This window comes from Lagopus leucura, unplaced genomic scaffold (genome assembly GCF_019238085.1).
Source record: "Lagopus leucura isolate 7727_CA_CO unplaced genomic scaffold, USGS_WTPT01 Super-Scaffold_100157, whole genome shotgun sequence".
Taxonomy (NCBI): Eukaryota; Metazoa; Chordata; class Aves; order Galliformes; family Phasianidae; genus Lagopus; species Lagopus leucura.
The window spans coordinates 42,352,211-42,364,988 of record NW_024962334.1 but is presented as its reverse complement, the minus strand read 5'-3'; the positions used below and the strand labels follow the sequence as shown (position 1 = coordinate 42,364,988).

General features: G+C 36.1%; 1 protein-coding gene across 1 annotated transcript in view; it reads left to right on the top strand.

Annotated features, from left to right (window-relative positions):
- UBE3C (ubiquitin protein ligase E3C) overlaps positions 1-12,778 on the top strand; it is a 64,698-nt gene that overhangs the window by 20,017 nt on the left and 31,903 nt on the right. The window contains exons 11-13 of the mRNA XM_042888516.1: positions 5,881-5,967; positions 6,647-6,804; positions 7,561-7,793. Coding sequence (XP_042744450.1) covers positions 5,881-5,967; positions 6,647-6,804; positions 7,561-7,793 — 478 coding nt within the window. The remainder of the gene's footprint in view (positions 1-5,880; positions 5,968-6,646; positions 6,805-7,560; positions 7,794-12,778) is intronic.

Genomic DNA, 12,778 nt, shown 5'->3' with positions numbered 1-12,778 from the left:
GTTAACATAAACTCAGAAGCTGTGAAGGCTCTAGTCAACATCTTGAAATATGGAAATTGCTTTCCATTGCAGCTTTTGTACAGCTCCAAAGTAGTTGAATTTACCAATTTTAGAAAAAACAGTGTTTTTATTGGTAATACTTGTTGAATTATTTTCACAATCAGAATTAATTCATACAGGCATTTGATAAACAGAAGTTGATGTTAACTAATTGTGACTCCCAAGTCAGTCATCATGTTGGGTTTACCAGGCATAATTGTGTCAGTAGCTGTCAATCTTTTGTCCTGTTCAGTGCTTTTCAAACCTGGCCTAAGTTTTCAAGCAGATATTCTAAATGTTCCTCTTTCAGAGTATTTTTCAAAGAATATTTGATGCTTGTTTTAAAGGTAATAAACCTTCTGCAGTTTCAAAATAATGTATTTTCTTCATTAATTTCCACATTGGTTTTGCCTGATTATTATTTTTTTTAATTGCCTAAATTATTTTATCAAATTCAATGAGTATTTAGCAAGATGCTTAACCCTTTTGAAGTTAAACTTTAAATGAGTAATATTTACTATAAAATGCTGCTAATTAAGCCATGTAGAAATAGTTTAGATAGCTTAGTTAAGCAAAAGTAATTTATTTGCAATGACTAAGAAACTTTTAAGCTCTTAGAATACATTGAATTTTTATTTTCTTTTTAAAAACACAGTGGATCAAAGGCTTTAAAAGATAGAATAGCCTGATAGAAGGACCTTGCTTATTTAGCAGCGTTTACAGTTGTAGTAGAATAATGATGATTAGCACGTATAAGTTCTGCAAATTTGTAAAGTGAAATACTAAATAAAAAGCTTGATAACTGAAAATAATTGTTTATGAACTGGAAAAAAAAACTGTGCTAAGATTGACACAGACTTTGGAAAAGAAGAAACAACGAATGTTGTTTGAAATAGCTTTGAGGATCTTTTCCTTCTTGGGGGAAAAAAAAAAAAAGATGAGAAATTGAGAGTTTTGCCATTAAAGCTGATTGCTTTTTCTGCTTGTGGCCCCTCAGTACCGCTGGGTGATGTGACTGGTGGTGGTGATCTTGCTTGGAAGAACTGCTTGGAACGTTACTGTCACTGCATGAGCTTTGTAGTTTCTTTGCATTTGGATATAAGAATAGCCCGAAGTGTAGTCTACTTCAGACCAGAAGGAGCAAGCCTTTCAGGTTCCATTCTGATACTCTGAGACAGTGGTGGATTTTGAGTTGGACTGTCAGTACTTTATTTTCCTCCCCATCTTTAATATTCTGCACATTCAAGTTTATCAGAGTGATAAACTGATAAATTGATACTATGTGATGGTGTTTTTTTTTTTTTTGTTTTGTTTTGTTTTTTGCTGAAATGGTCCAGGATTATATTAGGTACATTAAATTCTGACTGTATTCTGGAAAGATGTGAGCAAATCCAATTAAAAAGGAACCCACAACACAAAAAACCCAACGAGTCAGTATAGCCTTCATTACCCTGATGAAGAGATTTGGAAGACTTTTGTTCATTAAAGCTATACTTCACTGACAAATTCCAATTCTGTAAAATATTTAGGGAGAAAATATATTAATTTAATTAATAAATTTAAAGAATACCACAAAGGTTGTCAGTACAGTTCAATACCCAACAGCCATTGGTACATCAGTGGTTATCAGCGGTCTGGTTGGTGGTAATTGCTGGTTTGACTGAACTGTTCTGTACGTTGACACTGTTTTATTTACATAATGCTGCTCATCTTACCCTGTGGGCGAGAACTAATTGGAAAACTGACTTGGGATGTAATAGGAACAGTCTGTACCCATGTATGTGCTGAATGAAGATGCTCGGGCTGTACGTAGGGCTATTACAGTGCTTCATTAGGGAACGTTCCTGTGTTTTTTCTGAAACCAGAATCACTGTATGTGAAGCTTTTACATTTTGACGCTTCATCTGCTGTTTTTTTTTGTTGGTTTTTTTTTTTTTTAATCCAGTATAAAGAGACAGAAGCACCAAGCAGCTTGCAGAGTGATGTTGTGCATGGCAAGACTGCTTTGCTGCTTTCCAATCCCTGTGCCACCTTGCAGCTGTGCAGTGCCAGCCCCCTGCCTGGATACACTGACCTTTATCAGATGCATGAGCTCCTCTCGTCCTGTTGTATTCTCTTCATTAACTTAAATGGTCTCAGTGGGAAACTGGGCCCAATTTATGGCCTGGACTGAAAATCTTGCCTTTAACTAATTAACTTGTAGTGGTGCCTCAGCTAAATTAAGCTTAATGGGTCATTTAATCTGTCCCATTGCGCACGAGGAATTTGACGCTTTTTTTTAAACCAGAGGTGCCCAAAAATACCTTTCTGGCAAGCAGACATAAATCACGTGGCCTTTGTGAACAATTAGATGCCTACAGAGAGAAACAAGGTTCTAAGTAAATGGCCATCATGTTAGTACTTTGGTGAGCGGATAATTTAATTTAGCACGTGTAAAACAGATATTTCACAGAAAGTCGTGGAGTGAATTAACTCTGTCATAACCTGAGCTGACAGTCTTCATTTTGCAGCTTGAGAGGAGCTCATCGTTTCTGTTAGTTGAAAAATGGTTATTCTTCCAAACTATAGTGATAAATCTGAGTATTAAAGCTTATGAGAAAAATCTATTAGTGAATCCATTATATAAAACCGCATTCAATGATCTCATAATAGGGAATTGGTAATATATAGTAAGATTTCTCAAGAAAATTCAGTACAAGGAGATGGGAGGGGATAAAAAATCAGAATTTAAGTTTTAGCTGTTTCATTTGTTTTTTGAATGGTACAGATTATTGAAAATTAATTCCTGAGAGCGTTGAAGAGAAATGTTTTATGATCTTTTTCATCTCAAGTGGTCGTGTGTGGTTTTGAGACTGTGTGGACAGTCAAGCTTTATATGAACTTTAACTCATCTACAGACTTTGCAGACTAAAGATTCTTTATCTTCAAGTTCTGTAAACTGTAGAATCATGGGATCACCAAGGTTGGAAAAGACCTCTAAAATCATCCAGTCCAACCATCCATCCATCACCAATATTTCCCACTGATCCATCTCTAATTTTCTGCAATTTCTCTTCCGTTGTTATTGTATGTTGTGTCAATCTCATGCAGTTTTATTTGGAAATGCTGATGTGTAGCACATGCATGTTTACTTCTTATCTGACCAAAGTCAGTGGAGTAAGTAGATTTTTGACCTATCTAAATTCTATGTATTCGTACTCTTTAAACTGTAAAATTTGAGCTTTTTTTTTTCCAGGTTTTCTCTTTTTGAAGTAAAAAAAATACTGAAGCTATTTAAAAATTACTTTTTATTTATTTTTTTAAGCATGGCTGATTTCTCCAGCCTTTGCAAAGACGTGACTCCTCAGGGGCATCCTTGCATTTTTATTGTTTGTTTTCCTAAAATTATTTCCCTTGTCTTTGAAAGCAAAATGCTGTGCTTAGAGCAGGAAGGTAGGGGGTGGTTCTTGGTGTCGCACCTTCAGCAATGAGTAATACTTCTTTTTAACAGACTGATGAATTCAGTCTTATATGTTTAGGTTGTAGTTATGTATTTATTTTCTGGTAACTGGGAGAGCATTAGAATTGATGAATTCTTCAGTTTCATATTTAGTAAGTTTTATATTGACAAAAGAAGCTGTATGATAGCATCTTCTACCAGCTGTACATGATGTCTTTAACCTGATTTTCAGGAAAGGGAATCACAAAAGTTGAATACTTGCAGTGTTTCTGGAATTGGGCCATAAAATGTGGCAGCTGCTACACTTGGCTGCCTGGATCGCCAATACGGAATAAAAATGGGTAAAACTCAGACAAAGGTTATTATAATAAGCTCTTAAGGTTTGTCCTTTTTTCCCTTAATTATTGCTGAATGCTGCTAGAATGGAAAAATGAATTACATTATTAAAGGTTCAGTGTCCATAATGTTTGTTCATTTCTGCTAAACCTATTAGATAATTTCCAGGGATGATTGTCAAATTAACAAGTTTTTACTTGGAAGCCCTGTGAGACTTCATGGCACTCTGCCAAATTGCTTTTTCTCTCCATAGGAGGCTGAAAACTGAAGGTCAGTAGAGAGATTTCTCATCTAAGCAACCAAGACGTCTGAGCTATCATTCAGTTATTTAAATGTTAAAATATATATCCTTATTTTCCTAAATTATCTTGATATAATAAACCCTTCCTTACATAATGTGTAACTTTCTATCCCATTGTCCAAATAATGTGAATCTAGAAGAAAATAGAATTCCCACAGATCAAGTCAGGTTAATTTAAAAATAATAAATAAAAAATCTGCATACTTGCAATAGTGTAGTTTTACAGTTAAAGCATATGTTTAACTAACTTCAGCTCCAGTAGTTTAAAATTTGACTCAAGTTCAGTAGTGTTCGTCATCACGCAACTTCTGTGTTGTGAGGCTTCCAATTCCTTTTATAATATTGCATATATTACAAGGATTTAAAATCTGCACTTCTTGTAACAAAGGGGATGATACAGCAGCAAAAATGCATTGCAGACTTTCTTCCTTGTCTTTCATTTCTTCTTCTTCTTTGTGTCCCTGTTCTGTGCCACATTTGCAATCCCTTTGTGGTACACCCACCTTGGATGGGTGCGTGGCAAGTGAGAGCCTGAAGAAGAGACTGGGTGCATGAGAGAAGGCTGTGCTTTAGAGAAGGCAGCAATGAAAGAGTCCATGGGGCTTAAGCAGTCAGCAAGCGAGGAGCCAGTGGCATGTGACACTGTGCAGTATTTGTGCGGGGGTGTGCTAGGGATTTCGTTTTCCTGTCTTGAAATGAATTGTTGCTTAGAAGCTTTTCAAATGTTCGTATGTGTTTACTGAATATTTTACTTTTTTCCTTAATTAAATGTGTGCCTCCTTTCGTTTTGCCATCTGGCGAATTTTAATTTATCCATGTGGTCTGTAATAAATATTGGTTTCCTAGACAGCCCTTCTTGTCTGTCCTCCCTGCTCCATTTCCCAGCTTCCTACCTCCTGTGTGTACAGTCATGAGAAATTTTAGTGCTCTGAGACTGTTGACATCTAAGAGGCAATGTGGACCTGAGTGTCTGTTTTACCATCTTTACTAATAGTGATCAGGATAGTTTGGAGAGTAGCTAACTGAATATAGTTCTTCAATATCAGTAAAATGATAGCTTAGTCAAGTCCTGATTTGTTTGTTTTTTGTTTTGTTTTTTTTACTTCTAGAATGTGTGAATTGTTTTAAATCATGTTTGTTACCAGTCTTTTTTTTTTCCTGCAGAGGAAAGGGATAGACTACTTTTAGTATCAGAAGCTCTCTATTTTTCACTTCTGTAAAAAGTTTATCAATCCAAATTATGTCTGAATTGGTATGGTGAGGTCAGTCCTGTGTGTAGCTAATTGTAGACATAATTATTTTACATGGGTGGAACTACTGTTGCTACTAGTATCAATTTTAAGGTATTAGAATCTACTTGCAGAGAAAAAATTCTGTTTATTAGTGTCAGATGAATCACAGAACTGACTTTTCTATGTGTTTATGTGATTCATTACATTAAATTTTAAAAATTTTCAGAAGAATAACAAGCATGTTGTATGTATTTAATGTGTGTTTAATTTTGTGGAATACTCCAAACTTGGGTCTGTATCACGTGGTTTGTTGCTGAGTTAATGGGAACTGTATTAGATACAAGGATTTATATGCTTGTTTTAAAACTCTGGAGCTCTCATCAGAGGTGATTAGAGTAAAAACCCCATCTTGAAAAGAAATACTTGAATTGTTTATGTTGGAGGAATGCTTGGCAGTAAAGTTCTGTACGAAGCATTGTGTTTTGTAAATAGGCTGTATTGGAGACATGATTTATTTAAACTTCCTCTTTCAGGCTCCTTTACAGTTTAGCCTTTAATGCCAGATTCCTGAGGCATCTTTGGTATTTGATATCTTCAATGACTACACGAATGATTACAGGGTATGTATTTCCAATATCTTGGAAGCTAGTTAAAAAGAGAACAAGGCGGGTTGTGGCATGACAGTGCTTATGGACAATGATTGAAAACAGAACTGTAAGATTTGCTTTGTTCCTACTTCATTGACATTAGTGGTACTATGATTTCATAAAACTTGGGAATTCAACAGTTGTAAGAAAAAACGATGGTAAATATTTATTAAAATAAGACAAGTGTCTTGTGTAGATTTTAGTGCTTACTAGTGCTTATGTAATAAATACTAAAGTTTCCAGTACTTCCTCCCAGGTATGTTGGTTTTATCTCATAAACTCTGACTAGTCCAGAAACTGACGGTGCCAGAAGTGCATTCCCTAGGAACTGAGGCATTGAACCTGCAGATTTTCTGTGTGCAAAGATGCATATTACTTAACCTGTCTTTGCTTTGTTTTGGTTCTAAACTATAAAGCACCTGCAGTCTGTGCTGACACCAGAGTTTGGTGTGTTTGAGACATTGAGAAAATTTAGTGACAAGAATTTAGAACAACTTTATTCGACAAGGGTGTACATAGTTATTAAACTGAGACAGCAGTCCCTATTTTGTTACAGGAAATGATATTTAATATTTTTACTGGAATGCTAAAGTTAATATTTTTTTCAAGTATTTAATTAACATTGTCTTAATTTTGAATATTGTATTTGCAGGTCTATGGTACCACTTCTTCAAGTGATTTCAAGAGGTTCTCCAATGTCTTTAGAAGACTCTAGTCGAATTATCCCTCTCTTCTACCTATTTAGTTCTTTGTTTAGTCATTCACTTATTTCTATTCATGACAATGAATTCTTCGGTGATCCTATTGAAGGTGAGAGTTTGAATGGTAATTGATAACAGAGCTTTATAAAGTAGGTTTGTATAAGGCTGCTTAAAATGTTGAGCTGTCAGACTTAGAGGACTAACTCCATACAATTCAGTTGCTTCTGGGTGATCCTTTGTTAAGAAGCAGGAATATTAACCGCCTTCTGCTTTTCATAAAAGAATGGAGATTCACCACGTGCTTCTAATATGGCAATTCTAGAACAAATGTCTGCTGCCATATCAATTTGTTGGGAACTGTTCAGCGTCTGGAATTTACAGCTTTAGGATTCCCTGGGCAATGATTTGCTGACATCTGTGGGGAAGGTTTTGCTTGGGCTGACTTGCTGATGGTCCCCTGAGCAATCAGCTGTCATCTGGTTCTTTCATGATGATTGCATTTGGGGGGGGGGGGGGAAAGATGGTCTGCACCATGGGAACCATAGCTTTACAGGGTCTATTATGCAAGTTTTTAATCATGGTAATTTGCAATGAACTGGTGAAGAGAATGAAGGTCTGGACTGAATCTGTAGACTAATTCAAACTTTTAACATAGTTGCTGCAGAAAATAAGAGAATATTGTAATTGTGTCTGTAAACAGTTATGAGGTCATTGCTTTTTAAATATGTTCTCATTCTCTTTTTTGTGTGATGTTTTCGATTGATATCAGATTGGATGTGAATACTAGAGTTCCAATGAAGTCAGTGTTTTTTTTAATAGCAAAAAAGAAAACGTTGAAAGAAACTTAAACTTGTGGTTTGTTTAGTTGTAGGTCAGAGACAATCATCAATGATGCCTTTTACACTAGAAGAGCTTGTAATATTATCACGCTGCCTTCGAGATGCGTGCTTAGGAATCATAAAGTTGGCTTATCCAGAAACAAAACCAGAGGTTCGTGAGGAATATATTGCAGCATTTAGAAGTGTTGGAGTAACAAAAAATACGGAGATGCAGCAGTGTATACAGACTGAACAAAAAAGGTGGATTCAGTTATTCAAGGTAAGTTGTGTCAGTTGTCTGAGTAAATGAGACTGGGTACATTTTATTTTTGCTAGTTCTATTTTTTTTTTAATACAGTTTTCAGGAATGTGGAGTCAGGAAGATTGATTTTTGGGCTGTATGCTGAACTTTGAGTAATTAAATTCAGATACACTATTTTTCACAAGTCTTAGTTTAATTTTCTTCCTTACCATGTTTGTAAAACAAAAAAGAAAGCTTCTGTATAGAATAGACATTTTGTCTTGAAATCCTGTTCAGCAGGATCCTTAGTATGTGATTATAGCATTACATGGGTGTGCAGTTCTAACGGGATTGTGTGGTGTCTTGGGTACTTCAGTATTGGAGGCTTCAGTACATGGGTGCTGGGCTTCACCACCAGGTGCTAGGCTGGGTTTGTTGGTGTTTTACCACAATGTGATGGTGTTACTCCTTTTGGGTTTGCTGGAGTACTAACGAGATGGTGAATTTGGCTTAGCAAATCTAAACTAAATTTACATCATTTCTGGCTATCTACCAGTATATTTCTGTTAGTTTTATTCATGTCATTCTAAGGCTTAAAAGAAGCTGAAAATGTTGGCAGGGAAAAAACCTAATATAACCGTTGCTGAAAAAAATGGAGTGCTTGACTTGTCACGAAAATTCTGCAGCAAACATATCTAGTCAGCTAAAATTGCTCATTAAAGAAGTGGGAGCAGAAGAAATGCATTTTCCAAATTGAATGGTAGATTTACAGTCCGTTTAATACTGGTGACCTCTCGCACACTAATGTTCAGTTCGAGTCATCAGCTGTCCCTTCAGGTCTTTTATCACTGCTTTTGTCAAGCTATCTATTTAATTGAAAGAAGTTAATTGAATGAAAATGATCAACTAAGCTTGTATTAATATTGCTAATGGAACTTTCTTCTTGGCCATGTTTGGAGAAAGATGTCATGCTAGACTTTAGGAAAGGCCCATTAAGGCTTGCACTTAACCTGATGGGCTAATTAAGGAATGCTTATTCATTCTACAAGTCTAAGATAGCCTCTATCCAGCCTATTCTGTCTGATTTTACAACACATTTCACTTATGAGCATAAGCATTAATAGCAGTGAGAGTAACTGATAATGTTTTGATTGCATTGAATACAGTCCTAATGCACCACTGAATCTGTAATTTGCACTGATTGATCTAATATATGTTTGCACGATTTAATTTAATTACTTGTCTTTAAATTGCCAAATAAACTTTCAATTTAAAGGTCACAAGTGAAAACCCCAGTATGTCTATTTCTCTAGTGAGAACAGCGTATTAGGAGCATTTCTCTGTTAGCGGTTTATTACATGCCATCTTCTGTTTGTTCTCCTTACTTTGTCTTATTTACTCTTTTGTTAGCTTCTTAAACTTCCAGTGAATTTGATCATATTGTGCTTTCATGCAGCAAGTTGTAAAATTTCAAGTTACTCTGTCTCACTGGCAGGCGAGTATCAACTTGGTGTGCTGTTTATATTTTCAGGAGCCAGAATTGTCTTCAATTAATTGATGTACCTGTGTAAATCCTGAGGGCATCATGAAGACTGGTTTTACCCAGAAATGTAGATATTAACAGAGCTTTGCTTGCTTACTTCAGAATGTATTACTTCAGAAATGTATTAGAAATAAAAGCTCAATACAACTGAAATTCACTCCATTAAGAGGCATGAAATCTTTACTAAGGGCAACTTTGAAGTAGGTTCCTTTACAGTGAGCAGGCAGTAATATCTTCCAAAAAAACCCACCCTAAAACAAAACTGAAGTAGATCATAAATTTAAGGTGTTGAAGTAGAAATTATTTTTCTTTTATTTACACTGTGTCAAATATGAGGACTTGTCCTTTCTGAAACTTTTCAAGCTGCCTATGGAGGCATATTGCTTCCCTATCATCCATTGCTTCCCTAACATTCCTTTTAATTTCTCACACTGGTTTTACAAGTTTTCCATGCCACCGATGTCTGATACGAAATACATTCCAGCAGGAAGGCAATGTTAAACCTGAAAACAGCGACTGCTGACAGTAAAACAGACTTATTGGCTGCAAATTGGAAGTTTTTGGAAGGGTAGGCTTTGCATGTGAAAATGTCTTTATTAAGCAGTATCCCTCTTTTTTGGCTTGTAGGCAACTGCTACAAATTCTGTAGAACATAATTTCACAGGATTAATTCAAAGCAGTCTATTAATAGACTTAATAAAATTTGTTTTCATGTACTCAGAACTTGAGTTGCTCTTTCTTGTGAATTAGAATTTTGAGGGTTACTCACACCTGTGGCTTTATGGGAAAGAAAGTTTAATTATTGTTAATTGAAGTGAGTCTTTTCTTTCATTAAAATACATTTTAAATTTTACAAACAAGTCTCAATTATAGACTGCTAGCATGCTCAGTAACCATTTATTCTGTAGAAGGAATTCCAGTCTCAGCTAATTTGATTCAGCTTCCTTTAGGTCATCTTTAACTGCTTGTAAAAACACTTTATTAGCATGCTCTTCACGTGGAAAATTTTCTGCTTTTTTCTTTTTCCCTTAAGTATGGTGGTAATGGGACCACAGTGCTTCAGTGACTCATCTCACCTGCACTGAATTTTATAAGGGCAAGGTGATGAAAATTCCTGTGTAATCAGACAGTTCCCTTAATAGCATTCTTTTGTTCTTTTATTCAACAGGAGCTGGATCTTTAAAGGTCTTTTGTATAGTACCTAGACACAGATTCCTTTAGAAGGCCCATTAAACTCTGTGTTGCTCCTTGACACCTGCCTTTTAATGCTGTCTTTTGGGAAAATTACTTCAGAAAAGCTGTGTGTTTTTCTTCCTTTCTCAAGTGCTGTAGTTCTAAGTTTCAGAACAGGTGCGTGTTTATCACAGCAGCAGTAACTTCTTTGAGGCTACTAAGTGTAAATTGTATTGATTCCACTTAATTTTATGTAATGTTGGTTGAAGTTGATTCTGTCTTGCAGATGTACCGAACCTACTTTGGGGAGAAGGCATACAAGCAAGTATGCCAGTGCTTGTGATGGAGTAGATGTTACCTTGATACTTTTCCTTCTGTTCTGGATTGCAGAAAACTGCCAAGAAAAATAGTACAATTGCAGAGATGCTCCAGTGACCATGACAAACATTTTTCCCAGCCCCACAATTTTTTATGCAGCTGTGCATAAACTAATTTTCTGTTGTTTTCTCATTTACAAATTTACTTTTCATGATTTGAGCTCCTTGTGAATTAAAAAGTGAATTAAACATAGTGGTTTAAAATAATGTGCCGTGCCTTGTGGTTGAGTGGCATAGGGGTGTAACATCATCACTCACTGATTCACGCTGATAAGCAAAAATCTGTTAAACTACTTTACCTTCCAGGCTTGCAGGAGAATGCTTATACTTTTTCCTGGGCTTACTGACTTAACGTGCTGAAGGGCTTTTACTTAACACATTTTGGTTTGTAAATAATGTTATGATACATACGCACATATGAAATGGAAATTGCAACCCACCACCCTGTACATTTTCAAGACTGTAGGTGCTTCTTAGGCTTCAAGTTGTCCATTTGTAGTCTGCTCCTTCTCAGGAGCATGTTTACTTTATGAATCTGTTAAATCAGATCTCTTAAGAATCTTAAGAGTTTAGCTTAGAATAGATAGAAATATCTGAGCTGTTCACACTCGGAGCTGTTTTAATAGAGAAGGGTCTTTGAGGGTATAGTTTATTCAATAAGTGATAGATACATTAAGGTAACGTTTTTTTTCTAGCTAACTCTGGCCACAATAAAAGGAGCCCAAAGTCTCTTTTTTTCAGATGTAGAGCATTTAAAAATACCAGCATTTGCTTTTCCACATGGATGATCACTTCAGTGAGGTGATATAATTGGCAGATGCTTATGACTTCTCTGAGGCACCTTTAGCTGAAAATGCTTTGCAGAATCACAGAATCACAAGGTTGGAAACTACCTGCAAGATCATCCAGTCCAACCACCCTCCCATTCCTATTAGTACCACAAACACTAACCCATCTCTCGTAGCTCCTCATCCAGGCGCCTCTTGAACACAGCCAGGGACGGCGACTCCACCACCTCCCTGGGCAGCCATTCCAGTGCCTGACCACCCTTTGAGAGAAAAAGTTTCTCCTAATATCCAACCTAAACCTCCTCTGGTGTAACTTCTGGCCGTTTTCTCGGGTCCTACTATTTGCCTGGGAGAAGAGGCCAGACCCTTTTGCACCACAACCTCCCTTCAGGAAGTTAGGCTTTAGTTAGTGCAGCAAGTAGAACTAGTCACATCTTTCACGTGCTGCAGAAATGTAACTTTGAATGCCTCTTTAATGCTTTTGCCCTCCCCTTCTGTATTTTCAAAACTGATGTTGACTTCTGTAGAGATTGACCATTAAGGTGCACATCACATGATCTGCTGGCTAGTTAAGTTTATTAACTGTAGGAAGACATACCCACTGTAATTGATGGATCTCTAAGATTTTTCTAGTGTGGTGTGGTATGTGACCTTTGCAATCTTGAGATGGAAAGCAAAAGTTTCATTCTTCTGTGGATCATTTTCACTGAAAAACGATGCATGGAAGTTTGAGAGACTTTCCTGTGGACAGAGAGAATTTACCCATCTACCAGATCGTTCAGAATCTTGGATTTGGAATGTAATGTAATAAAGAGTAGGCATATATCTGTCTGAGACATTCATCTATTCATATGCTTAAGTTTTTAAAAGCCTATGTATGTAAGTGGGGAAAAAAATGTACTTATATAAAGCAGAGTTAAATGACCCAGTTAAGTATTATTTCTGTAAAGAAGTAATTCAGTACTGGTAATGATTTGATTAGGCTTTGCTGAACTGGCATTGAACTTTATAGGTGTGAAGTCCTAGGGATTACTAAGTCCCAGATCTTAAAATTTGAAATGAGACTTTAATAAGGTAGGTTGTTTTGGATTACATACTGGTGAACCACAGTTACTCATGTTCTGAGATATTTAAATATAAAAG